This window comes from Platalea leucorodia, assembly GCF_965183815.1.
Source record: "Platalea leucorodia genome assembly, chromosome: 1".
Lineage (NCBI taxonomy): Eukaryota > Metazoa > Chordata > Aves > Pelecaniformes > Threskiornithidae > Platalea > Platalea leucorodia.
Window position 1 is genome coordinate 20,287,899 of NC_138823.1, and position 25,626 is coordinate 20,313,524.

At 37.4% G+C, this 25,626-nt stretch overlaps 1 protein-coding gene across 1 annotated transcript; it reads left to right on the forward strand.

The window, feature by feature from the left end:
* Positions 1-690: 690 nt before the first annotated feature.
* EIF3E (eukaryotic translation initiation factor 3 subunit E) lies at positions 691-25,626 on the forward strand. Its single transcript, XM_082308423.1, has 13 exons — positions 691-828; positions 2,716-2,830; positions 5,922-6,039; positions 9,728-9,770; positions 10,240-10,344; positions 12,375-12,500; positions 13,978-14,102; positions 15,211-15,337; positions 17,444-17,545; positions 18,554-18,663; positions 23,841-23,943; positions 24,189-24,323; positions 25,462-25,626. Exons 1-13 carry the CDS (start codon positions 739-741, stop codon positions 25,498-25,500), a joined length of 1,338 nt encoding a protein of 445 aa, XP_082164549.1. The 5' UTR covers positions 691-738; the 3' UTR covers positions 25,501-25,626.

A 25,626-nucleotide genomic window follows, 5' to 3' on the forward strand; every position in this document is an offset into this window, starting at 1 on the left:
TCAACAATACATTTCCACGCTTGCTTGGATTTCACCGTGTGAGGCATTGCCCACCAGCTCCCCAGCCTCCTTATTGCATCTCATCTGCCATGCCCTCACCACTAAGAGCTCAGAACCACGGCCAAAATGGACGAACACTTGACAAATATTTCACTTCGTGCCAAATCCAGTTTAAGCCCCCTTCCAGTTCATTTTTACCAGATTAAATCAAGCTCCCACGCCGAGCCCAAAGTGGTGGGGCTGGACTCACACCTCAGAACTACTCTATAATGTTTTTAGGAGAAATTCACCGCTTCGGGAGTGAAGCTCTATTAAGCTGACCCCGCCACACGAGGCACACAGTCTCTGAGCGCCGTACTAGCGCCGTCCCCCAGCCCGAGGCGCCGGCGGGGCTGGGGGCGCAGGCAGGGCCCTGCCTCACCCCCCCACACCGCGCACCCGGCCGGGCCCTACGGCCGCCTCAAGCAGAGGAGCGGAAACCGGTCCAGGATTCAGCTCGGCCATTCCCTCCACACCGAAAGCCTTACGCTCCTTCCCGGAGCCCCGTTCGCCTCCCTCTGCCAGGCGGCCCCGGCCCGGCCCAGCGCCTCCCACCGCCGCCACCAGCCGCCCACCGCGCAGGCGCCGGCCGGCTCCGGGCGGGGCGCGCAGGCGCACAGCCCATAGGAGCCGCGGCCGCCCGCCGCCTCCCCGCACGCCGCCGGGCCCCGCCTCTCTCTGTTCTTTCCCGTCGCCAAGATGGCGGAGTACGACCTGACCACCAAGATCGCGCACTTCTTGGACCGGCACTTGGTCTTCCCGCTGCTGGAGTTCCTCTCCGTCAAGGAGGTAGGTGGCTGTCGCAGAGGCGGGGGAGCCGGCCCTGCAGCTGGGGAGGCGGAGAAGCGGCGGACGGTGCCACCGGCTGCCGGCGCCTCTCGTGGGCCTGGGCGCGCCGCGGCCGTCGCCGTCTCCTTCCTGCGGCGCTGCGCGGCCTGGGCCCGGCCCGTGAGGCGGCGGGGCGCTCGCTTCCTGCGGGAGGAGCTCGGGGCTTCTGCGCCGCGTGGGGAGCGGCGGGGTGCGCGGGCCTTCCCCGTGAGGGGGGCGCGCAGGGCCGAGAGCGGGCCTGGGGGAGCCGCTCCCCCCGCGGCGCAGCTCCCCGGGCCGCCGGCTTGCGAGGCAGAGGGGAGCTCTTTTCCCTTCCCCCGATTTGGCGTAGTTTCTTTCCCTTCCCCGTATCCGGGGGAGGGAAAAGCAAAATCTCTCCCTCGCAGCCGCCGTTCGTTCCCTGCCCGCTTGCCGGCAGCGTGGGGGAGGCAGCCCCGCGCCGCCGCCCTGGGCGCTCGCGTTGCCCCTCGGCCGCGGGGGCGCGGGCGGGGTGCGGGGCTGCATCCGTGCAGGCAGCGTTGCTGATCAGCTTTAATTTTAAACCGTTGTCATCACGCATTTATGTTCCAGCCAAGTGTAAGTCCCTTTTAGTGCTGTCCCTTGCTGGTCTTTTTATATATATTTTTAGTTACATTATAACGAAGAACCCAGTAATACTGGAGATACTTTAGACTAAACTTTCATCAACCTAAATTATCTGAAGCGCTCATCCATTTTAAAATAGAAACAAAACGTGTAAAATTACATAAGCTTTGAATTTAAAATAGATACTATTTTAGGTTTCAGAAATGAACCAATTAAGTATGCATATGTTGAGACAACTTGACCTAACCAGTTTTCATGTCTAGCGTGTGGACTTTGCTTAATGTCTGTCATCTTGGGGGCATTTTTAGTATTTTGGCATTTGTAAATCAGCTCAAGTTAATTAAACAGAGTTATTATTGTAGTGTTAATCTTGAACAACATGCTGTTCAGAGCCAAATTAAACTTTTGCAGGTTCTGTATCTGAGATGTCCATATATGTGGTGTGGTGAATTGCAATACAGCCCTCATGCAAATGTATTATTGAGGTATACTCTAGTTTAGGCCCCCACCTACATCTTGAAGACCTAACAGCAGTTTACAACTCATGACTAAATTATGGGGTAGGAACTTTAAAAAACAATTTGACATATTTAAAAGAACACCTATTCAATTACACAAGCTAAACTAAATTTGCTCTTATGCTGTAGACCTAACAACATATTGTGGATTAATCTGTGCTACCATTAAATTATAAGTTTGATCTTGATTGTCTTTTGAGATCTACTTTAAATTATTTGACTAGTCTGCACTGTTCAGCATGTTATTTTGTGGAAAGTATTCTTTTTGAAAGAAAAATCTGACCAAGGTTTTATTTTTATATATATATGTATGTATGTATGTATACTTATACACACACACATATTATATATATATTTTTATATATATATATTTTATATATATATAATTTTCAGAGATTTTTGACGTTGTATTTTTTCCCCATGAATTGTAATAGGAATTACTATTGCTGTTAAAGGAATAGTAATCTAAAATGTTATCTGTCTTTTAACTAGTTTTTGAAGTTCCTGCATACATAAATAGGAGGAAATTGCTGGTATTTTGCCAAGACGGGAAATATAGAGAGGCTGTATAGTAAGCACACTAAATAACAGAGCTGTGAGATCTTGCAAAGGTATGAGATTTGATGTTTAAAACTATTTAATTGGACAAAAATCCATACATAAGCTGTACTGTAAAGGTAACTACATAATATGAATTGTAAACTATTTAATAGTATTTAAGAAAATCTGTTAATTCCTATTTCAGATATATAATGAAAAGGAGCTACTCCAAGGAAAACTGGATCTTCTTAGTGATACGAACATGGTGGATTTTGCTATGGATGTGTACAAAAATCTTTATTCCGATGAAATTCCACATGGTAAGCTGCTTGTTTAGAAGTAAAATTTGTTTTACAACCTTCGTGTCTAAAATAATAAATAGCTAGTGGTAATTTTCTTGTTGCACTCAAAAACTAGCATACTGTTGAACTTTTGCCTTAACGAAAAGATGTGCAATATTGAAACAAATAGAATCCTCTAATCCTGGGAAGTTTGGATTTGTTGGTCTATCGGGAACTTAGTCTTTGAGTGATGCCTGAAGTATTTCAATGCTGATTTGGTCATTTCTAGCACTTTAAAGGTATAGCCTAATAGAGTTGCACTTATTTTTCATCTGTCAAATTAAACACTATCACACAACGATTTGAGGTCACTAAGCTTTTTCTTTAAAGCATCCAGTATACTAAGGCTAGATTTCCATTGTAAGTAATTCCATTAATCTGTCTGTCCATGGTTGTTTTTTTAGACTTTGAGGAGATACAGATGTTTTTGAAAATGCATGTGTTCCTCACTTCTAGAGAAACAGCAATTTATATGTTGACAGAAGAAAATCAATGATAATTAATATTGTCATAAGGAATGTGAAATTTAATCTCTTAGTGTCTTCTCTGTAATTTTTGGAAACTTTCCTGTTTGCTTCTTAAATTTCTATCTTCCTGAGGAGTGTGTGGGGAGGGGGAGAAAATTAGAATATCTTGCTTTCTCTAATTTCTGTCCTTCATAGGTTTTTTGGTGGTGTGTGTGTTCCCCCCTTCCTCCCCCACCTTGTTGTTTCTTTTTTCTGGATTGTTTTTTTTGTTTTGGTGGTTTGTTTTTGTGTTTGTTTTCCTTCCTGACCCTAGTCTTTGAATGAACACTTTCTCCCTATTTCTCCATCTTTTTTCATTTTGTGGAATTTCTCACCTTTTTCTAAACTAGCGGGACTAGTCTGTCTCGCCTGCAGCTTAGGAGGAAGAGACTCAGGTGCTTTTGCATAATCAGGTACAAGATCCAACTGTTCTTCTGCCTCTGGGTCTTACTCTTTTCAGGCTCTTTAAACTGCAGAGTTGGCAGTTAGCCTCTTTGGAAATACATGAAGAGAACTGATAGACTTACAGAGGTTGGATTCAACATTTTGATCAAATGTTTGGTATGATAGCATTAGATGTTGTTTATAGGTGTATATGCAATGATGCATGGGACTTATAATAAATAATGAGAATCAGAGGTTTTCAGTTTTGCAATCTAAGAAACAGTTGTAATCATAGCTTCACCTTTAGGTTACTTATCTGTTCTACTGATTAAAAAAATCAGACCATCTCAGGGCTGTAAAAATCTCAAAGCTAAATAGGTTTTCCTCTCTCTTTCCTTGCTCCAGCCTTTCTAAGCTGTTGAAGATAGTATTACTGTTATCAGGAGTAAATAAGTAGTAAAATGCTAAAGTAGTAAACAGCGCAAGATACAGCAGGCCTGGCACACTTTTACAAAGTAACTAGTCTAATGTCTTTAATATTCTGATTACAGCCACTTATTTAAGCAGGTTGTGAAGTGTATAAATTCATAAGGTCATAACAGCAAGTAAGTTGAATGCATTTGGTCCCTGGGAGAGCCCTGCCTTCCTATAGTGCAACAATTTCCACACTTGTAATGTTTTTCTTAAAATCTTAGAGATGTTTGAAAAGAGTATATATCCTCAGTTTGGCAGGATTTTTTTAATATGATGTCTTACTGTTGTTTGATTTGTGGCTTTTATTCAACAGTACAAAATTCACATAAGCAGAGGTAATACTTTCACACAGAGTCAGTTGTTCAGGGTGCTTGCTTGTATAGCTTTCTATGAAAAGGTCTTAACTTACTCTGAGATCTTTCTGATATGTGTCATTTTTATGCATCAATGCTTATCAGAATGTATGTACAGACAGGTTCTTTTAATTTGTGGAATCACTGGCTTCATTAGAATTTTATGCTGATTTTTTTTGGTTAAGACCTCACTGTTTTAAGTACTCAAAGCTAAGTTCACTTACACTATTTTACTTAGAAATGCCCCTGCACAATTTATGGTTGCCTTTGTCTTGTCTTCCATGAGATCAACTTACAATTACACAGCCAGGAGATGTCACAGGAAAACATTTTCGTACTCTTAGTAAGTCAATGAATGGTTTTTCTTTCATCTGTTTCCCTTTCCTCTTTTATAATCTCAAGATTCATCTGAAGTTGGAGATAATTTCTCCTTATTGGAACACTTCCTGTCAGGCAAGTCATTCTTAGATTTAGGTTGGGTCACTGTTACGGCGTTAGCCACTTTGGACCACCTATACAAGTACACATGTAGTCAAAGCACAAAAGAAATGTCTAATAGGTTCACTGTGGCATTGAGTGTCCTGGTGTGTGGCTCAGTTTTGTGGTTTCCTGCATACTGTTCTCTCCTGGGATTTGGTCTTGGCTTCTCTGAACCCATAGGTTTCTTGGCTCATATAGCCCGTCTCGGTGCTACTGTTTCTTCTTGAGGTTTGGGGTTTCTTTTTTTTTATTTAAGTGTTCATTTCATTGCACTGGTGGCACTCGGTGAGGAAGTTTGGGTCTGTGTAAAATAATCGTGCTAAAGCTGTTAGTTCTATTTCCTAACAATTTTTCATAAAAGGTTTTACATTCTAATTAAGCATGCATAGTTCTCCAAATCATGATTTTGCAGGTTGAGCTGCTCTAAATTCTTCTTGTCAATTTTCAGTTAAGTATTCTAAAAATGTGCTTTCAGAACCTGGTCAGTTAGAGGAAAATCAATCTTGTTGGTATCACAGCAGTGTTTACTTTTTTCCAAGTTTATTTGGAATCAGCAAACTTACTTAAAAGGTTGTTTCTCCCTTAGTGGAAGCCTGAAGATACTTTGTCAATACAGACTCTGCGCCAGCTATACCTACTCTTTAGTGGCTTGATTAGAACTCCACACCAGAGGAAAGGAGCAAAATGTTAGAAGCTTCTTATTAAGTTAATGAATTGTTAGATACATCTGGTTTTGTAACTTGACTGAGAGAACAAGTGAGGTAGGAATTGGGAAGACATGTTCAAATGTGCTGTCAGCACCATGTAATTACAGGTTGGTTTCTGTAAAAACTTAAGGCGTTACATTAAAATCTTTTTTGTTTGTGTGTTTAGCTTTGCGTGAGAAGAGAACAACTGTTGTTGCACAGCTGAAGCAGCTTCAAGCTGAAACTGAACCTATTGTCAAGATGTTTGAGGATCCAGAGACTACAAGGCAAATGCAGTCCACTAGGTAATTTCTAACATAATTTCTCAGGACAGCTTGTTGGTACCCCTTAGGTATTGATGATAGAAATGCTCTCTGTGCAGTGCCTGCAAAGCCAATATTTAAGTAGTGCTTGTGGAATTGCTGGACACAGTTTACTCTTTTCAGTGCTTTTACCTGCTGTGCATAAGGCATCTCTGTTGTTCTTAGTGTTCATGAATCAACTCGGGGCAAGTGACAGTCACCATTCAGTGCAGTCAGATCGCAGCCAAGATTGGTTTCGGGGACGTTGGGGGGGCTTTTTTGTTTGTTTTTTGAGGGGGGTTGTTTGGGGGTTTTCGAGGGGAAATATGGGCTGAAACAATTCAGGTTCTCTTTTCTAGGAGACCATCTGCCCTCTCTCCCTTTTCTGCCTTCCACAGAGGATTATTGAGTGCTGTCTTTCTTAGTCTGGGCGGCCTGGTAGATAAGCATCCTTTCAGCCTCATAGGACATATTTCTTTCAGGAGTCCTGTCCTTTCCCTCTTATCCTCCCCCACCACCTGAACTGGCCAACTTGTTGGTGTAAGATAGTGCTTATAACAATCTTCTTAAGATATACCCAATTTCTTTTCACTTTGCTTATGGGAGTAATTGAAGTAGAATGAGTTTGTCTGCACATTATGTCTAAGGACTGTGAGAGTTTTCTTATGGTTAAGCCTGAATTAGGCCCTGTAGGAAAGAGTTCAACTGTAGTCATTGAGGAAGTAACTGTGCAACTTCTGCAGAGGGGTATGTAGGTATTCGTTTACCGCTTGTTGTCTTTCCATAGGAAGCATTATTACTGTTGTAAATGTGTCTAACCAACTCTGGAAAATTAATTAGATCCCTTCATCAGCCTTCCCTGCCCTAAGATTTCAAATAGAGCATACCACATCAGGTAGAGCACCTATGACTTGACTTGAATTTGAAGGTGAAGCCTGTACTTGGATTTATTGTTGGCAAGCTTTATGCATCTACTGATATGGAAGACTGTAACATTGCTTCTGGAATTTTCTTAGAAAAACACTGAATGCGCAAACTCTTTTTTTCTAGTTTGCAGAAATCTTCTTCATGAAGTGTACCTTTGTTTGGGAACAACGCCCCTGAAGAAAATGGGTCCCTGAAGGGGGAGGACCTTGATTAGAATTTACTCCTTGTTTCAAGGGCAGATTACCATCCTTTTTTCCTTTCCCCTCTTCGCCCAACTTGCTGAGAAACCTAATCAACTCTTCTGGCCTATGTTTTCTCCACTCTGCACGCTGTTTTCAGAATTTTTTATAGTCTAATTTAGAACTTGGTCAGTGCAGAAACGGTGAGGTGCAATGTATTGGGTCTCAATGTGCACATGAAACAAGATGTCAGTAGGAATCATGAAATCTGTTAGCTTTCCAGCACTTCAGAAAAAGCTGCTATTTTCTAATATCACCAGAATGTACTTAAGCTTCTGCTGTAAAAAGCATTGTTAGGATAAGTAAGCCACCTTTGTATCTGATTTCAGCATGGATATATATGTCAGATAATTATATTAAGAAAAGAAATTACATTTGCTTATGACTTGGGTGGTTACGCAAAGCCAGGAGCCACTGGACAGCTTTTGGAAGTATAGCTTTGAAAGCGAAAGGCCCAATTGCCATTCGTTAACTACCTTGAAGTTATTAACTGGGACTATCTTAATTTTAAAGAGAAGACTTCCTGATACTATCACAGCTCTATTCAAATCTAGTTGAACTTCTGATCCATGTATAGAGATCTTGTTCAATTCTTGCTTTGCCTTTGGCCAGTTCTTGTAATAATATTTGGCCTAGAAAAAAAAAAACTACCTTGTTGCAATTCTAAGTACTAGCATTGATTGGGAAATGTATTCTGTTACTACCTTTGATTCACAGAAGTTGGTCAGTAGTATGTATTCCAAATCAGAAACACCCTGTTTGGAAGCAAGGTACGCGATCAAAAAATGCATGGAACATAACTTGCCTAATGCTATAAAATACTAGCTCTACTACTTATATGCAGCAAGTTGGTTTTGGTGGGTTTTTTTGTTGTTTTTTTTTTTTTTTTTAAACTGGTACTTTTGTAATTAGAAAAAAAACTTTTGTTTTTAAACTGTGTGGAAACTTCACTGTGCAGAAATACGGGTTTTGGTTATTGGCTCGACAGAAGTTCTAATCCAGATTGTTGGGATTATACAGTAATGGGTAGAATGGGACTGAAAGGTGTCAGTCTGTCTAGACCTGAGTACTGTGCTTTTGATAGTAGAAAGCAACTTTTGATTCTTTGACTTTTGTGAATTTCTGCTGGTGATTTGGAATCTGTATCAAATTTAGAGCTGTGTATTATCAAGGCTTTAGATCACAACTTTTGATTCATGACAGTGCTGTTTGGAACATCAAAGTCTGGGAAATGGTAGAAGATGATGTGTAAAGGAGAATTTGCAAGTGGAAGTTCTTTCATGAATAAGCCAAAACATTTCACTTTCTTTTTTTTATGCAGCTGATGGAGGGCATTGACTTTAAAATTATAGAGGAATAGTCAGTATTCCTCATCCTTGAAGTATGTTCCACTGGAAGAAACCCATGAGATTATTTCACTGCTTCCACAAGTATTACTGAGGATTGTCATTCTTGACTACCTTAGCGATGTGCCATTTCCCTGTAGAATCTATAGTATAAGTTCTAATTAAACAAACTCACTGCTTTGCAGTCAGCTGATTTCAGAGTAAATGAGGACACTTTCCCCTTCATACACTTTTACTGCATCTTTTTCCCAAGAGGAATTTATAGCTTGATGCTCTCCTCTTCAGTTAAATCTTGGTACATGTTCTATCAAATATGATGTTGCATGAATTGTCCAAGTTGTCTTTACCACATGATTAATTGAAGCGTGAATGTACAGAAGAGATGAAGTAGAGGGTAGCTACAGGTATAGAAACATATCCAGGGGTGTGGGGGGCTGGAGAATAGAAAAAAATGCCATTAATTCTTTCTGTATTGTAGAAACGCAGTCCGTACAATGAAAGTGCCAAATTGAAAATATGAATATGAATTCAACTATGTATATGAATTCAACTGTAGTTCTTTTTGCCAGATGATTGCAGTAGAGTTTAAATGGAATCCTTATTGCATTGAAAAGCTGCTGTGCTAAAATTTCACTCTTTTCACTCTTTTTTATAGTTTTGCATTCTGTAGGCATTTGCTGTGGTGGAGGTATACTTGCTAACCACTGTGTCCCAGTGCTAACAGTGTGATAAGTTTGCTTTCTAATTCTATTTTACTTTAGTCTTTGCCATTTCTTTTTCCTGTCTCCTGTTAAATTCAAACTGCTTGGCTAGAGTAACTGCTGTGGAATTAGAACATGAGTGTGGGAAGAGCTCTAAGTCAGAATTTAACTTTCACGCTAGAAGCTAAGGATGCCATGAAATTTAAAACAACCTCCCACCCTTTCTTAATGCTAGTTATTATTGCAGGTGGCATTCTTTATTTAAAATTATTATAATTTTAAGATTTTGAAACTTCATGACACTTTAGGAATAGTTGGCTTACTATTTCTGCAGTTGCTTTTGCACAACAGGTGGAGGAGTATCACTTTAAATTTATACTCTGGGTGTTTAACAGCTAAAGGTTGTGTTGTGTAGCGTGTTGCATGGTGACAATCAGTTTGCTTTGTAAAAACAGTGGTTTTTATCTTTTTATTATAGGGACGGTCGGATGCTCTTTGACTATTTAGCTGAGAAGCATGGTGTAAGTGTTTTAATTCTTATATCTGTTTGAATTCAGTTCTAAATATCTCCACCCAACTTCCCTCACAACCAACAGCTTTGAGCAATCATGGACTAGCATTTTAGCCTGTCTTATGTCAATGTAGCTAACAGGCAGAATTCCTAATGCTAACGTATTTTATTTGAGTGCCTTTGAACTTTTAATTTTTATACAAACAAAAATAAAGCTGGAACTTAATGTTAGCTGCATCCCTGTAACTAAGATGTGCTTTACTTTGTAATACAGAATTTCACCTTTTTTCCAGTATTGGTATAATCTTTAATTCAGTGACATGGATTAAGAGTATAGTAGTTTTCCATTGTCTTTCCTGTGTACAGTGTCTTTCAAAGAACCTAAAGACTTCAAAGGTTACTTAACTATTAAAATTGGCTTATAACAGCATGTTTCTTTTTTCTTAGTGAAGAAAAGTTTCTTTTGTATTCCTTTTCAGTTTAGGCAGGAGTACCTAGATACGCTCTACAGATACGCAAAATTCCAGTATGAATGTGGTAATTACTCAGGAGCTGCAGAATATCTCTACTTCTTTAGGGTTCTGGTAAGTTTTGGGTGTTTCTTGTTTTGGGGTTTTGTTTTGGGGTTTGTTGTTTTTTTTCAGTGAAATACTGAGATGAGTAAGTTGTCCGTATTGATTCTTAAAATATAATACTTTTGAGCTTTTTGAGACAATTACTGTACACCAAAGAAAAGTTGAAAATTATTATTAATAATCATCACTGACTAATCCAGCAATTCTGTTATTTTCATGCTGAATTCAGAACTTGCAGGTCTTATGGTAACATTTAATTATGGAATGCTTCTTTCCTCACTGTAAATGTATCCTGGAAAAAATATATTAAAAAAAAAAAAACAAAACAAACAAAAAACCCACAAAAAGAAAAATGAATACTTGTTTTTGTGCACAGATGTAATCAACAATAGTGAAAAAATTGCAGGTGGATTGAACTTAATTGACGGTAATGGTGAACTGCCAGTTTCTTATCTGAACTTTCATCTGTCTTCTCTTCAGTTTTGTGATGAATTTAAGAGTATAAGTCATCTGCCTAGGAAATGTAAACAGCTTAAATGAGAATTGTAGAACCAGATCCATCATCTCTGAAGCAACTCTTTTCATGTTGTAATTCATATCACTTGTTAATGGTGGGAGTGAATTTTGAGAATGAATATTTAGTGTCTTGTAAGAATCTCGACACAGTAAATTTATTGTTGGTGGTTAATGAATGTGCCATTTTACTAACAAATGGAAATTTAAGGTAACTGCTTGAAAATGCAGATACTGTAGCTAGAAGAGCTGTAGTATCTAAAGGCAGTTATTGTGAATAGCTAACTGTAATTACCTGATTTGGAATGAGCACAGTGCATGTGAACCTAAAAAAAAAAGTAAAAGTATGAGCTAAATTGGCACCTTGGTTGTCTGGAAGATAATGACTTCTAAACTGTGTATCTCATAGATATGTGGAGTGATTGCTGAAAGTACGTAGTGGCTCATATGTTGAGGTTTGTTTCTTGCTCTCTAATTTCTAGTCCCATCTAAAAATATCCTTTCTGAAATACTGCTGGAGTAAATAACAATAATTCCTGTAATTGATTAATTAAAGAAGCAGAATTGGGAAATGTATCTTTAATCAGAGTAGGGTTTAGAGTAGGTTTGAGTTGGATTCTTAGTCCAAATGTTGATGATAAAGCTGACTTTCACTGTTATAGGTACATTCCATGTGCTGAGAGGGGAAATAAAAGTTACATATGTAGGCTTGAGGGCAGCTGTGCTTAATTCTCGGTGCTTTAATTCTGGGCTTAGCATTATGTTCTATGTCAAATAACTAAAAGTGAAGTACTGTTTTTGTGCTGGTAATGGCTTGGTATAGGACTTTTGTTACTGATTCTGATAGGAGAAGATTTGTTTAAAGTTCTGTGTGATGAAACATAACCTATGAAAGAACTATTGTAACTGATCTGAGAACAGAATTTGACACTGTGAATGACCTAGTGTAATTCATTCCTGTATAAAACTAACACAGCTTGACCTTAGGACTACCCTTCCAGGAAATAGATTCACTACTGCAAAGTTGCAGTTTTAAGTTTTACTGGACATTTCTGTAAGAAGTATGCTTTTTGGCACGGCATTAGCAGAAAGAGCTTTGAGTACTAGCATTTTTAAGGTTGTTACCTACTGTCCTAAATTCTTCAGCAGCCTGCTTTGTAATAACCTTGTTTTAGTAGTTTAGAAGCATTTTTCTATGGTGTAAAAAATTTGGAACCAGTATGTCTTCTGGTGCTCAGCTTTTTTTTTTTTTTTTTTTTTTAAACTTAAACTGCAGCACCATGGAGCTCTGTCTTACTTTGACAGGATTTTCTAGTTTCTACTTCAGAAGCTTTACTGCTGTTTTTAATTCTGTACCTAAGCTGTTGTTTTTAAAAAAGTACTTCATTTGGAAAGATAGGACATGCAAATTTGATATGAAAGAAAAAAATAAGAAAAATATTTTCTGGCAGTATTTTTAAAAGTTAATAATAATTAAAAAAAAGAAAATACTAGGAGTATAACTTTGTTGCTGTTGTTGAAAATAGGTTCCAGCAACAGACAGAAATGCTTTGAGTTCTCTGTGGGGAAAACTAGCATCTGAAATTCTGATGCAGAACTGGGATGCAGCTATGGAAGATCTCACAAGACTAAAGGAGACAATAGATAATAATGTAAGTAAAATCTTGGTCATGTTGGTAAGGTGAGAGGTTACAGGTGTTAGTATTCAAGTTTTATTACAAATCGCTTGCAGTCTTGTTTAGGAGACTTGTTTACCACCTTTTTACTAGATCCTTTTGACTTTCCCACTATTATTAAGAAAGTTGCTTGTGAAGAAATAGTGAAGCTTCCGTTTTCAAATTACTTGCTTCCCTCTTATCACATTGGAAAATGTAGCTGAGAACTTCTAAGGTATTTCAATAAACAAAAAAACTAGTCTCAAGGATGAGTTTGAGGGCAAGGTATCATGGTGTGAAATTGCTGCTTAAATTTCAGATAGTTGTACTATTCATTTTCTGTAAAGAATAAAATGCATGTAATTAAACTCTTCTCAGATGAAAATAACACTTTTGACAGGAAATGCAAGACAGCTTGTTTTTGGAAAGTTCTCAGCCCATTCAGCTTCCTCACCAGCTCCTGAGTTCAGATGAGCACCAGGAACACAAAGGGGAAAGAGTGGGGCTGCAGTGCTAATTCAGAGCAACTGAAGTGATTAAGGACCTCTCAGTCTTCCTCTCTGCTCATGGGCCTTCAATGGCCATATCTGAAATGTGTGAGTTTTACTCTCCCAAATCAGAATCTTGAAAAGGTGTTTGGTGTTTTGGTTCCCTTCCCTCCCCACATCGTTCAGAAAAAGAATGTGGCAGATAATTAATGTTAACATTTTCTTCTCTAATTTTCTCATATTTATGAACCTGTATGGTTATAATAGACTATTAAATTTGACTTATTCATTAGACTCCGAGATTTTTTAGGATAGAATCATAGTAGTTAGTTGTCATGCTCTTTGGAGTGATTATTACTTGTCGAGAGTGAACTCACACAGCATGTTGCTTTGCAATCTGTTTGAGGTGCTGCCGAAATTTGGCACTAATACAGGTACTTAAAGCTGAATCCTTATTTGTGCATTATCAGCTGGTTTAAAGACAGTTACATTCTTGTTTCTTGGCTGAAAGTGATTATGATGTTTCATTATTGTCTGAGAGTGTATGCAAAAAAGCTTTTGTGAGGCTTTAGAAAGCAAGAAAAACTGAAAAGCTAGAGAAGCCAAGTAGTTCCTCAGATCATATCTGAAGAGGGAATACAAGAAACAAAATTCAGGGTTAAAAAGGGAAGTAATAACTTATTTCTCCAAAGACCACCATACTAACATAAAATCTATGCTCTTGCCATAACAGAATACAAACTTTGGCAAACAATTTGGAATATAATACTGGAAAATTTATCTTGGTTGTAACTTTCAGCAGATTTATCTTTAACAGATGACAGGTTAAAAAGCTGGAGGTCAAACTCAACCTGAGAGTGGTAACAGCTAAGAGGAGCCAGTGAAGAATCGCAAAGTTTTGAACAGTTGCAGGTTTCCATGCATTAGTATTCATGCAACGTTTCTGTGTTTTAGTTGACTTAAACCAATGTTATGTTTTCTTTTAGTCTGTCAGCTCTCCACTGCAGTCTCTTCAACAAAGAACATGGCTCATCCACTGGTCTTTGTTTGTGTTTTTTAATCATCCTAAAGGGAGAGACAATATCATTGACCTTTTTCTCTATCAACCACAGTAAGTTGTGTTGTGCTATGTTGGGGTCTTTAAATCAAAATGAAGGCAGATGGTGAATATGCAAGGTTGTTAGAACACTTTTCAGCCCAAAGCCTGAAGCCGTTTCAGAAGTTCTAATGATATTAACACTTTGAATAATTTTTTTTTCCAAGCCTTTTTTTGAGTTTTTCTGTATAATCTGTTTTTCTTCATGGTTATACTTCCCCTTGAAGGAGAAGGGATGGTGAAGTAGGAAGAACTGGCTCATTTTTCTGGTGCTCGAGGGGGACAGAATAACTGGTTTTGCTAGATTACCAACTCCTACCACATCTTTTAGGACTGTAGGAGAAGGTATTGTTCTATTTTGATTTTTACAAAACTTATTTAAGAAGGGTTCTTGAGGAAAATCTGAGAATAAAAATGAAAATTGAAACATCATAGGCATTTGTGAGAGGACTGGTTTCTTATATGTAGATCTAGGAGTCTAGAACAGCTTAACACATTTTTTACAAGTTTTGCTCTCCTAGTACCTAGTTGGAAGAGAATATTAGGATAGGAGAATAGTACTAAAGAAAAGCAGTTGAATTTTTTTTGCATAATGATCCCAGTAGACTGGTAACTTGTGGGCTTTTTTGCCTCCTTTTTGTTTCATAGTGTATGTGTTGGTTTGTTTTTTTGATTGTAATTTATACTTCTCACATGTAAATACAGGCTAATTTATGGGACAATTGAACAGGAAAGTTGCACATTTGGGTGACAATATGAAAAAGGACTTCCTATGGTTCTGTGTGCCCATGCAAACCCCTCTTGTGAAATCAGTGTAGCTGACAGCTTAGGCCAGTGTTGACCTGAAATTAGCATATGGACTGTTCCTTTGCAGTGCTAGCCGCTTTTCTTCTCTCCCTAGCACATTGCTGCCTTCTCTTCTCCTTGCTGCCCTCCCTTCTCCCCCATCCTGAAAAGATAATCACAAGGTTAACAAAAATAAGTCATCCTTAATATTTGCATAAATGGTTAGTCATAAGCCCTGGTATTGTATTGCATAAAAGGTGCATAAGCTATTTATCATGAATACTGTTTTGATGCAAAATTGCATTATCTGAGGTTTATCTGTATTTTTTCTTTCTAGGTATCTCAATGCAATTCAGACAATGTGCCCACATATCCTCAGATATCTGACTACTGCAGTCATAACAAATAAGGATGTTCGAAAACGTAGACAAGTGCTGAAAGATCTAGTCAAGGTTATTCAGCAGGTAAGGACTGATATATCTGATATTTTCTGTCCTTTTTTACCAAGACTTCATAATAACTTTCTTGTAATAGCCTGGTTTAGGACTTCTGCTTAGATATTTTGGCACTCGCTTTGTCTCGTTGAAGTAACTTTTCACTGTGGACTGAAATGCATGTCAATCAGTGGGAGGACAGAATAACTTTTTTCCTGCTTTCATGTCCACAAGCAATGAGTAAAATAGAATATGCACTCAATTTTGCTTTTGTTTTCTGTATGATTAAATGCAGAGAATTCAGTGAGATATGTGAAATGGCTTTGGATCTGATTCTTCTTTTTCAGCCATCCCTATGAGGGATTGCTATGAATAAGGGATCTTGTTTGCATTTCAAAACCACTGAACTGCGTGCACTGTTTTGCGTTCATGTGCATTTTCTTGAAAATGCTTCTGTTGCCACAGTTATTTGAGGATGTAGACATGGACAAAAGCAATAAAAGAATTGTGCTTGATAGCAATCAAGGGGGTTATGGCAAAGATTTTTATCTGAAATTAGCATGCAACTTGCATACAAGCTATCATGCTTCAAACACTTTTAATGCTAACAACGTACATTGTGAATAATAAACTGATATATGTGTGACAGGGCAGTTATTACAGGCTAGCAATCAATTATATCCACTTCAAGCATTGATGTAATTACCTATACAAAGAGCAACCAATGCAAAGATCAAATTTTAAGCATATCTCAGTCTGATTTTAAGCGTCAGTGTTCACAAAAGAGGTAGCATAAGAACCTATAAAGTAGTTGAAGTGTTAAGACTCATCTTTTACCTTAAACAAAAACCTGATTTTAGCATTGAACTTCTCATGTAATGTGAACTTTAATATTTGAAGTGAAGTAACATTTTACATATTTTTGCTTTTGTTTTGTCATGTACAATTGTTATTCATAAAAAAAGGATCGCTAGGGTGTTCCTTTTGAAAATACCAACTCTGGCTTTGGTTTTGAAATACCCGATAAGAGATTTATTTCATAGTGTGCTTCTACTCTGTATGGGTCTTTATATTAAATCATGAAGTGGTAGAGGTTTTATAGATTTGAAAGCAGATCAGACGGGATAACTAGCGACTTGTCTACATAGGAAAAAGAAGGCATTGAATGAAGTGGTTTGTGAAATGTCATATGGTAGGCTGATTGCTCTACTGCCAATTAAGAGATTGCTAATACTTGCAATACCTTTGCAAGTATTGAACTGATAAGTAAGCAGTTTGTTGTTCATCTATATTAAGTTCAGAAAGTGATCAATCCAAGACTGTTACATAGCGGATGTTAATTACGTGGTTAACAAGTACAATTTGGATGTAAAAAACATTTACCTGTAAAATTGAATTTTAAACCTAAATAATGAGACTGTAAATGCAGTTCTTTGAGGAAGGAAAATGACTTTGATCCAGGGAAAAAAACCAACTCTCTTAGTAATTCCCTTAATCTGCTGGTCTTATTGTATGTGAAAGCAGATATGGACAGATATGGAGTTAAGCTGTCTTAAAATGTGTATTAGAGACATATCAGAGGATGTTTAATTATGTCTTAATTTACACAGATATAGATCTAGTGTTGTTCCTGCCTTGTAGTTGAGAAAGTTGGGTAATTCCTGTAATGACGAAATAAATTCAAGTACTTTTGTATATAGAAAGTAACATTATTTGTTAGTTATGTTCATATAAATCGAATGATCATTCACTTTTGAAGTATGAAGGATTTGGTGTTGGACTAGTCTTTGAAATCAGAATTTAGGAAGACTACCTGTTCTACCACATTTTAAGAAATTTGGAGGTTTGATAGAGAACCAGCTCTAGTGTCTGACATTTTTCTAACCCAAAGATTGCAGCACTAAATGCTGAAGACGAAACTACACTGCTGGTTGTGTAAGCAGACTAGTGGGGGGAAAAAAGAGCACTTATGCAGCTTTTATAAGAGGAATTGGGAAGTTTGTTATATATATATATATATTTTTAAGGTGATGTATGGACTTGTTTCCAGTATTAAATATTGTTTGAAGAATATAAGGAATACTCGAGTGACCTTGTGGCCTTGATTTCTAATATTGTTCCTAACTTTTTTGACAGGAGTCCTACACATACAGGGACCCTATCACAGAGTTTGTGGAATGCTTGTATGTTAATTTCGATTTCGATGGTGCACAGAAGAAGCTGAGAGAGTGTGAAACAGTAAGGCTTATAACATTTATAAGACTTTTCTTCTTTTAAGTAAAGAACTTTGAAATTCACAATGACCAGCTAATTTGTTTGAAGTGGTGTTTGATTCCATTGCCAATGTTTTCTGATGAGCTTTAATTCATGGGTGTGGGGGGTGGTTTTTTTTGAGAACTTATTTTGTAACACTTAAACAAGACTTACTGGTAGGGATATAGCTTTAAAATGATATTTAAGAAATTCTAGAACAAGAAGTGAATAGGTAATCATGCACTTGGCTGAGCTTCAGCTTTTCCATTAGTGTTTGAGAAGTGCTTGAAGAAAAGCTTGGATTTGCCTTTTCTTCTGAAAGATACTGCATCCTCAAATTGTAGTGGTGAAAAGTAATGTGAAATAACATTAGGATAGTTAAATACATATTCTTGGAAAATTCTTAGTCAACTATGAACAGTTGAAGATACCTAACACTTGGGTTGACTAGTGTAAAAGTTAGTATTTCTAATAGCTGAACATTAGTACTAGTTCTCATAGCTTCTGGTTTGGCTTTCCTTTCATTAGTATTAGTCACCTAATTGGGTAAACCAGCAGGCTTATAATCATCTTCACTGCGTGGTGGTCCTGTAATCTGAACTTTATAGGCACGCTTGCACTACTAAGTAAGCTGGTTTGCATGGTAAGGAGAATGCTGATCAAATTGCAGAGTGAGAGAAGAATCCTACGATATGAGAGGGGAGTTAAATTTCATGTGTTGGAGGGATCTTCAGTAGAATTATGACAGCAGTAGACCTTGTTTTCTTCTTGAGTTATACCTCGGTGATCATGTTAGCATGCGATTTTAATTTAGCAAGCATGCAGAACAATGTCAATTTCTACTAAATCTGTAGCATTTTCTCTACATCTTGGAATATACCAAGAACTGTTTTTAGATGAACTGTTCACTGATCTTACTTATTGATGGTGTCTACCAGTAGATTACTACTTCCATGTTTGTTCTCAGTGTTTCATTTCTCCTTACATTTGCAGGTGCTTGTGAATGATTTCTTCTTAGTGGCATGTCTTGAGGACTTCATTGAGAATGCCCGGCTCTTTATATTTGAAACTTTTTGTCGCATCCATCAATGCATCAGCATTGGGTAAGATAAATTCTTAATATGGCAGTTCAGAAAAGTCAGTCATGGATGACAATTTGATAAAGAGTGTAAACTTTAGTAGTAATATATTCAGTCATCAGGTAAAATAAAAATCTAATTGGATACTTGTCTTTCTAGTTTTATAGCTCTAATGTGATATACTTAAATTACAACAACCATATTTTAAAGTTGAATTCTCGTGGTTAACTTTAAAACAACCTCTTTCTATGACCCCCAGTCCCCCCAGTTGTGCTTTCAAGCTAAAACTTTCTCATGGTGTCAAGTTAGATTTCTGCTGGATTTAAGGGGAAGTTTCATACCCAGTGTCACCGAAGTCCAGGTGTCTTGACTTGAGCTCAATTCCACACATTGTTATAGAGTGGTAATATTAAGTAAATACAAATTGCAAATACAGCAGTTGCTTAAACTTATTTATATTTGGTAGATAGAGATACTCATATGTGTCTTATAGGTGTGTTCTTTTGAAATCATTAGAATTGTATTGCTTTTTTAATTAATTAAATAGAAAACAATAGATATTATTCCCTGTGGCACAAAGTGAGTGATCGCCTGTAAGAAAATGATGTTCTTATTAGCAAGGATGTCTGTTGTTTACTCAAATTAATTTTGTAAAAGCAGACTTTTCAAACGGATCAGCTCCGATGCCTCTATTGTAAAAACTAAGCAGGAAGATGTTGTTATGCATGCTTGAGATCCCTTTCCACTTGGCCTTGGCCTTTGCCCCCATTCCCCACATTTCCACATCCCTTAAATTAAAAAGGAAAAAAGTGAAGTGAAAAACTGAATGCTGTAAAAATCTCAATGGTGGAGAACAGTGTGGAGATCCTTGAGACAGCAGAAACCAAGGCTGTTAAATCGATCAAGTTCAATGGAGTCTTGTTACCAGCTTGCATCCAGAGCAAATGTGTGCATCTGGTCCTCTGAGGAAGCGATTTAATGCTCCTTGATTTCAAAAGAAAAGGACTTGAGAGAAAATTGTTGTAGTTTTGCAAGCTTATTGAAAGGATTACTTTTTTTTTTCACGGATATGTATAGTTAGAGAAAGGACAAAGATTCTTATTACTTTTAATCTTTGTTCACTGGACACAATTTTCTTCAACGCATTTGGAAAATATTTATCCTTTGTATCAGCTTGAAATAGTCAATGACTTCAATGTAAAAGGCAAACAGTGAATTCAGCATTTTGATCAGCTGTAGTGTATTGTGTTTTAAGCATAGTCATAATAGTAAACTGAACTAGATGCTGTGAACAAAACTTTTCCATGCTTTATGTTCATTTTTGTAAGGGGGCTAACACTTTATCTAAAATCACTTTAGGCAGAGTACTGCAAACTTAGGGATAAAGGGGTTTTGAGTAAGTATTTGGAAGAAAAATGTAAATAAAGTTCTCTTAGGGATGAGTTTCTGGCGAACAGAGAACCAAATAGTGCCTTGCTGTTTGCTATAAAAGATTTTTAGTACTGTGAATACTGCAAATATTCAAGCAAAAGTTTTCAATGAAACTAGATGTTTAAGCTTTTTTAACTAAAGACTAGGTGTCTTTCTAAGAAATCTGCTTCTCTGATCTGGCTCCAATCAATGAGCAGAGAGTCTGGAGGATGTATCTTAAGTATGCGTCAAGTCTCTGTCAAAAGATAATGATAACCTATGGGTAACATATCAGGTGGTTCATTACAGAAAAAATAGCAAGCTTTATTTAACAAATCAAGGTTTATGGTAGGTGGTTGTCATTTATTTAGTGTTTATTACTTATATACAGGTCATATTTTTTGTGCCATGTGTGGTATTTCAACCTCAAGTATGATAGAAAATATTGTAGTTGGTTCTCCTTGTTATGTGTAAGTGATTCATAAATATAGGTAGCAGTGTCTTTATTTTATAAGCATTATGGTGTGTTCTGAGACAAGTGATAGACTGTGAGTTGAGACACGTGTTTCAGATTGACGTGGATATTCCTACCATGTATCACTTCAGGTAATTGCATGTGGAATCAATCATCAGCAATGAGATTCTTTTCAGTAGGTTATTGTGTCTTCAATGATGAATATAAGCCTTAAATTTCTGCTCAAGCTGTAACAATATTAGATTTGGGCTTAAGTGGGGTGCGTAAGTATTTCTTAGTGCATTTCAGACTTGTTTTTGAAGAAATGAGCCCGTCAAAATGCTTTTAATTAAATGTTTGAGTGAGGCACAGTTCTTGCATTTCTTTGTCCACAAGTGATTTCCACTGCTATTCCTGGAGTTGAAAACTAGTTGGTTGTACCACAGTGCTTGATAAGTACTGTTTAACTATTGAGAACAAATTTGAAAACAATTAGTGGGAAATCTGCTATTCCTTATGTTAAATGGAAAATAGATGGCTCGTTTAATGTGTTTTTTTAACTGCTTACATCTGTTAGGCAGCTGACACTTCTCCAAAGGACGTAGTTGCTTTATCAGTTGTAACTTAAAATTACACATCCCAAGTCATCCTGCAGTTAGTTTACTGTTTAAAATATCATGTTTAATAGGGAGTAATAGATGAAATTAATTCAGAATGTGTTTTGGTTAGTTTGATATGCCTGTATTTAATTGAAGACCTGAATAGGCTTCATTCTTCTTTTCTATACATATTTTTCTTCTGTGTGCAGTACAAGATAGGCTTGTTTATATATGAAGGTGTGGAATTCAGTAAACTTGCCTTTTAAGCAAAGGAGAACTTAAATAACACTTGCCCCAGCATGACCCAAATAAGTGAATCTCCTTATAAACCAGAAGGACAGAAATAATCTGAAGAACTATTTTTAAAACTACTGTTGGGAAACTACCCTTTGAAATCACCTGTAACTTGAAATGATAGGCAGTATTCTTTAAATATTAGTAAAATTGTTTTATTATAATTCACTAATTTTTATTGGATTATAGTGGGGATCTTTATAAAAAATGGTAGTGTAGAATACAACTTCTCTTGCTTCCATTCCTTAGTATTAACAGTGTTTATTATGCATTTGTAAATCTGAATGTGTCACTACTACTTGAACTGGTAACCATGTGTGGGGCTAAGCTGTAGTTTCTATCTCTTGAGAGTATTAGATACCTATTTTAACAATGCGGTAGGAGAATAGCGTTGTTTGTTAGATAGTTGTAATCGGGATAGATCTTCAGCGCATTTGCTCTGGAAGGATGGAGAATGTTTTTTGGCTGTATGTGTTGCTTTACCAGGCAAGTACTTCCTCCATGTTACACATCCAGGCGCTTTGGGTGGTGCTGGCTGCTTCAGTGTAGCCTGCAAGGAGACCCTAAAATGGAATCCAGTTGCCACAAGTGGTGGAATAAGGTCATCTTATGCATCAAAGGTGTTGTTTAAGATTATCCAGTCCAACTGTTAGAAGCCTGTGCCCTCTTCCCCTCCAAGTACGCAGGGACTTCAGGTTAAGGAAAAAGTAAAATATAGGTGCTGTAGGTTGGAAGGGACTTCTGGAAGTCATTGGGTTTAATCCTGTGCACCCAGTTACAGCTCTGAGCAGGACCCACTGCAATGTTCCATTATGCTACTTAAGGTCTTGTCTAGTTGGTGCTTGACGGTCTCCAAGGATGGAGGCTCTACACTTCAATCCCAAAGGTAGGTTGCTTAATCCCCAGTGTAGTGGCAGTAACCATTCTTGTGATCATCTGGCGGAGGAGTTATTTTATCTGAATTCTATTGATGCTTCTAAAAGAGAAATATGAGAACTCCCCTAACACACATGCCCCACCCTATGTTCTTTCAGTTCCAGATTTCTTTAGTTTCAAGTCAGGTGCTTAGCATCACTGATTCAAAGGTAGTAAATCAATTCGTAGCTTCTTCCTCTTGAAATATCTGTCTTATTCTACCTAGATGAACGATAATTCCACAAAAATTTACATCTGTCTTCTATTCTTGTCTGCCTTAACTCTCATGGAACAGTAGGAACTGTGGTTGGATTTTACTTTCCCTTGCTTTGCAACACTCGAGATACTTTGTTGCCTGTTGTTTGTTTCACTGGAGTCAGTTCAGTGTAAGTCCAGTATTTTAAGTTAGTTTTTTTCTATTTACCTCACTTCATGTTTGTCTGTGACAAAAATGGAATTTACTTTTATAGTTGGGAGAAGGGTGAGAGATCAAGAACATATAGGAGAGAAGACTATATAGATAGTCTAGCTAGATAGACGAGCTAATAATTGATATATTATGAAGTATTCACTTGACACTAATAATTGTCAAGAGGGAAGTGACTCTTTCAGGTGGAGAAAAACATGTTTAAGCAAGATCCTGTAAAATGGTGAGAAATTGACCTCTTGTGCAACTCAGCGTAGCTAGCTGGCTTTTTGGTCATGTCTGTAGCCCTTACCTCATGTTTGTTACCTTAGTCTCAAAGCTGATGGAAGAATGAGCGTTACAAATGTCCTGTATGAGCCAACTGCCAGCAGGAAGCTAAAGGAGTTGGCTGGAAAGCCACGGGAAACACCATTAGAAGGAATCTGGACAAGAGTGCTTGTTTCATTAAGAATTTTCCTTTCTCTGTCCTTCCCCAACATTCCTCCTTGAAACTGCAAGAAGTTCGAGCATAGTGTATCTGCCACATCTTCTATACCAAACTGTCTCATGGCTCTTGTTCCTGAAACTTCAGGTGAAGTCTGTTGCTAAATGAGCTACTAAGAGACACTTTCCTGGACTAATTAGCCTAAACTTTTGTGACTGCTGGCTGGATTTAAATAAGAATAAAAGCAATTCAGTTGTTCTCTTTCTAATGATGGTTGCTGTTTATGTTGTGGTAAGATTACTTAATTGACAATTTTACAAAGAATGTTCACGTAGGCAAGATTTAATAGGAATATATAAAAATTGTTCAGGTCAAGATTTAAATGGATGATGTAGTTCAGAACGAGTAAGTATATACTTTCAGGATGTGAATTCCTTATTCACAATGTCCCAGTGTAAAGCAGTGGGGTGGGAGATGTGCAGGAGTGCATGTGTGTAAACTTTAAAGTCATTGCAGTCAAATGAAAGCATGCTTCCCGGATTTGTGGTATTATTGAATGTAAGTTTTGGGCTGTGCCAAATTTTGTGTTGGTTTAACTTGTATTCCATAGTCCCTAGTCGTGTTTACCAACATCAGGGGGATTCTATTTCACCTTTTGATAAGTCTATTATCTTTTAGTATGTTGGCAGATAAACTAAATATGACTCCTGAAGAAGCGGAAAGATGGATTGTCAATCTAATTCGAAATGCACGATTAGATGCCAAGTTGGATTCAAAGCTGGTAAGACTGTGTAGATGGATCCAAGTGAATTTGTAGAATTTTTCATTACATTTCTTGTACCTTATTGAGGAACAGAGAATTTAAATTTCTGCTGTGTTGGTTTTTTTTGTCTGCCCATGAAGTGTAGTGGGCTTCATTTATTCTGTTTTGATCCTGTGTGTAAGGTGATTTGCGAAAGCTCTGAAAGCAAAGCATTAAAGGTATATGCATTCTGAGTGATTTGCTGTATCTCTCCTGTGTTTTAGGGCCATGTGGTCATGGGCAACAATGCAGTCTCACCTTATCAACAAGTGATTGAAAAGACCAAAAGCCTGTCTTTTCGTAGCCAAGTGTTGGCTATGAACATTGAGAAGAAATTGAATCAGAGTGGTAGATCTGAGGTTGGTATAAGTTACATTTTTCTGAATTTCTGCTATCTTTTTTGAGAGATATATTTAAGTATAATTCTTAACCTGTTCCTTAATTCATCAGATGTACCAACTTCTAGTTCTCACATTAGGAATTAAATTTGAAAAGGTTTTATTTTCTTATGCTGAGCATTAGACAGTGATTCTTGTTTTCTTCTCACCTCTCTCCTCATCACTAGGTATTCCTTTTTTTTTTTTGTTGTTGTGTAACTAGGTGTGTTTCTGTCATCATTTGATTCTCTTAATTCCTTCAAATGGTCTCCTTCACCACCTGAAAAGGGCTGATTTTGAAGGGTGACATTTATTAAAGTAGTTGTATTACTTTTTTCAAGTCGGTCGTACTTGAAAAGTATCTGTAGGTTTATATATAGTATTGAGAGAATGAATGATGCTTAAGACGGAAACATGAAGGAGGAGTTGTGCAAAACCCTAACTGTTAAAGCCGTTTCATGTAGTACGAGAGAATATAATTAGGTCAGCCATAGATTTAAGTAAAACCTGTGAAAATAAAGAAGTTGGAAAGATCATCTGGTTTTGCCTCTGTCCACCTTACAATACAGGAAGCTTTGTGAGGGAGAACAACAGTGTAAGGTGGATGACTCTGAGGCCCACTAAGGACCCAGCCGTACATACTTAAAAAAACCAAAAAACTCACCAAACCACACATTAAAAGAACTTATAAAATATTAAAAGTTTTATTGGGCTTCCTCACTTCTTGGCTGAAATATCGATGAAAGTTGGATGAGCAGTGGTGCATTAGTTTATTCCATTAAAGGGAAGTCGCATGAAACTTATTTGATATTATTTTCTTTAAAAAAAAATATAGCTGCCAAATTATTTTTACATTTATTTGGAATCTTATAGAACTCTTCATTTTTGAAACTACTGGCTTGGGGGACTCATGCTGTACAACGTCATTACAGCATGTGTTGCTGCTATATCAACACTTGCTTTAAACTTATAGGGTATCCTTCACTAATTAACAATATACCCACTTCATAGCCGTATCTCAGTATTATAAATTTTTTTTAATCATTTCTCATAAATTTCAGTAACCAACAGATAATACAGTAATTTCTTTTCTACTAATCCTTATTTATTTATTTTTTAGGCACCTAACTGGGCTACTCAGGACTCTGGCTTCTATTGAAATACTTCTGCAGAGGGGGGAAAATCAGTTTTAATTTGACTAAAAAGCACATAAATAGTAACTTTTTTGAGAAAAGGTAATTATGTGTTCCATCTAACATTATTTGAATAAAATTGGCTATTTTAA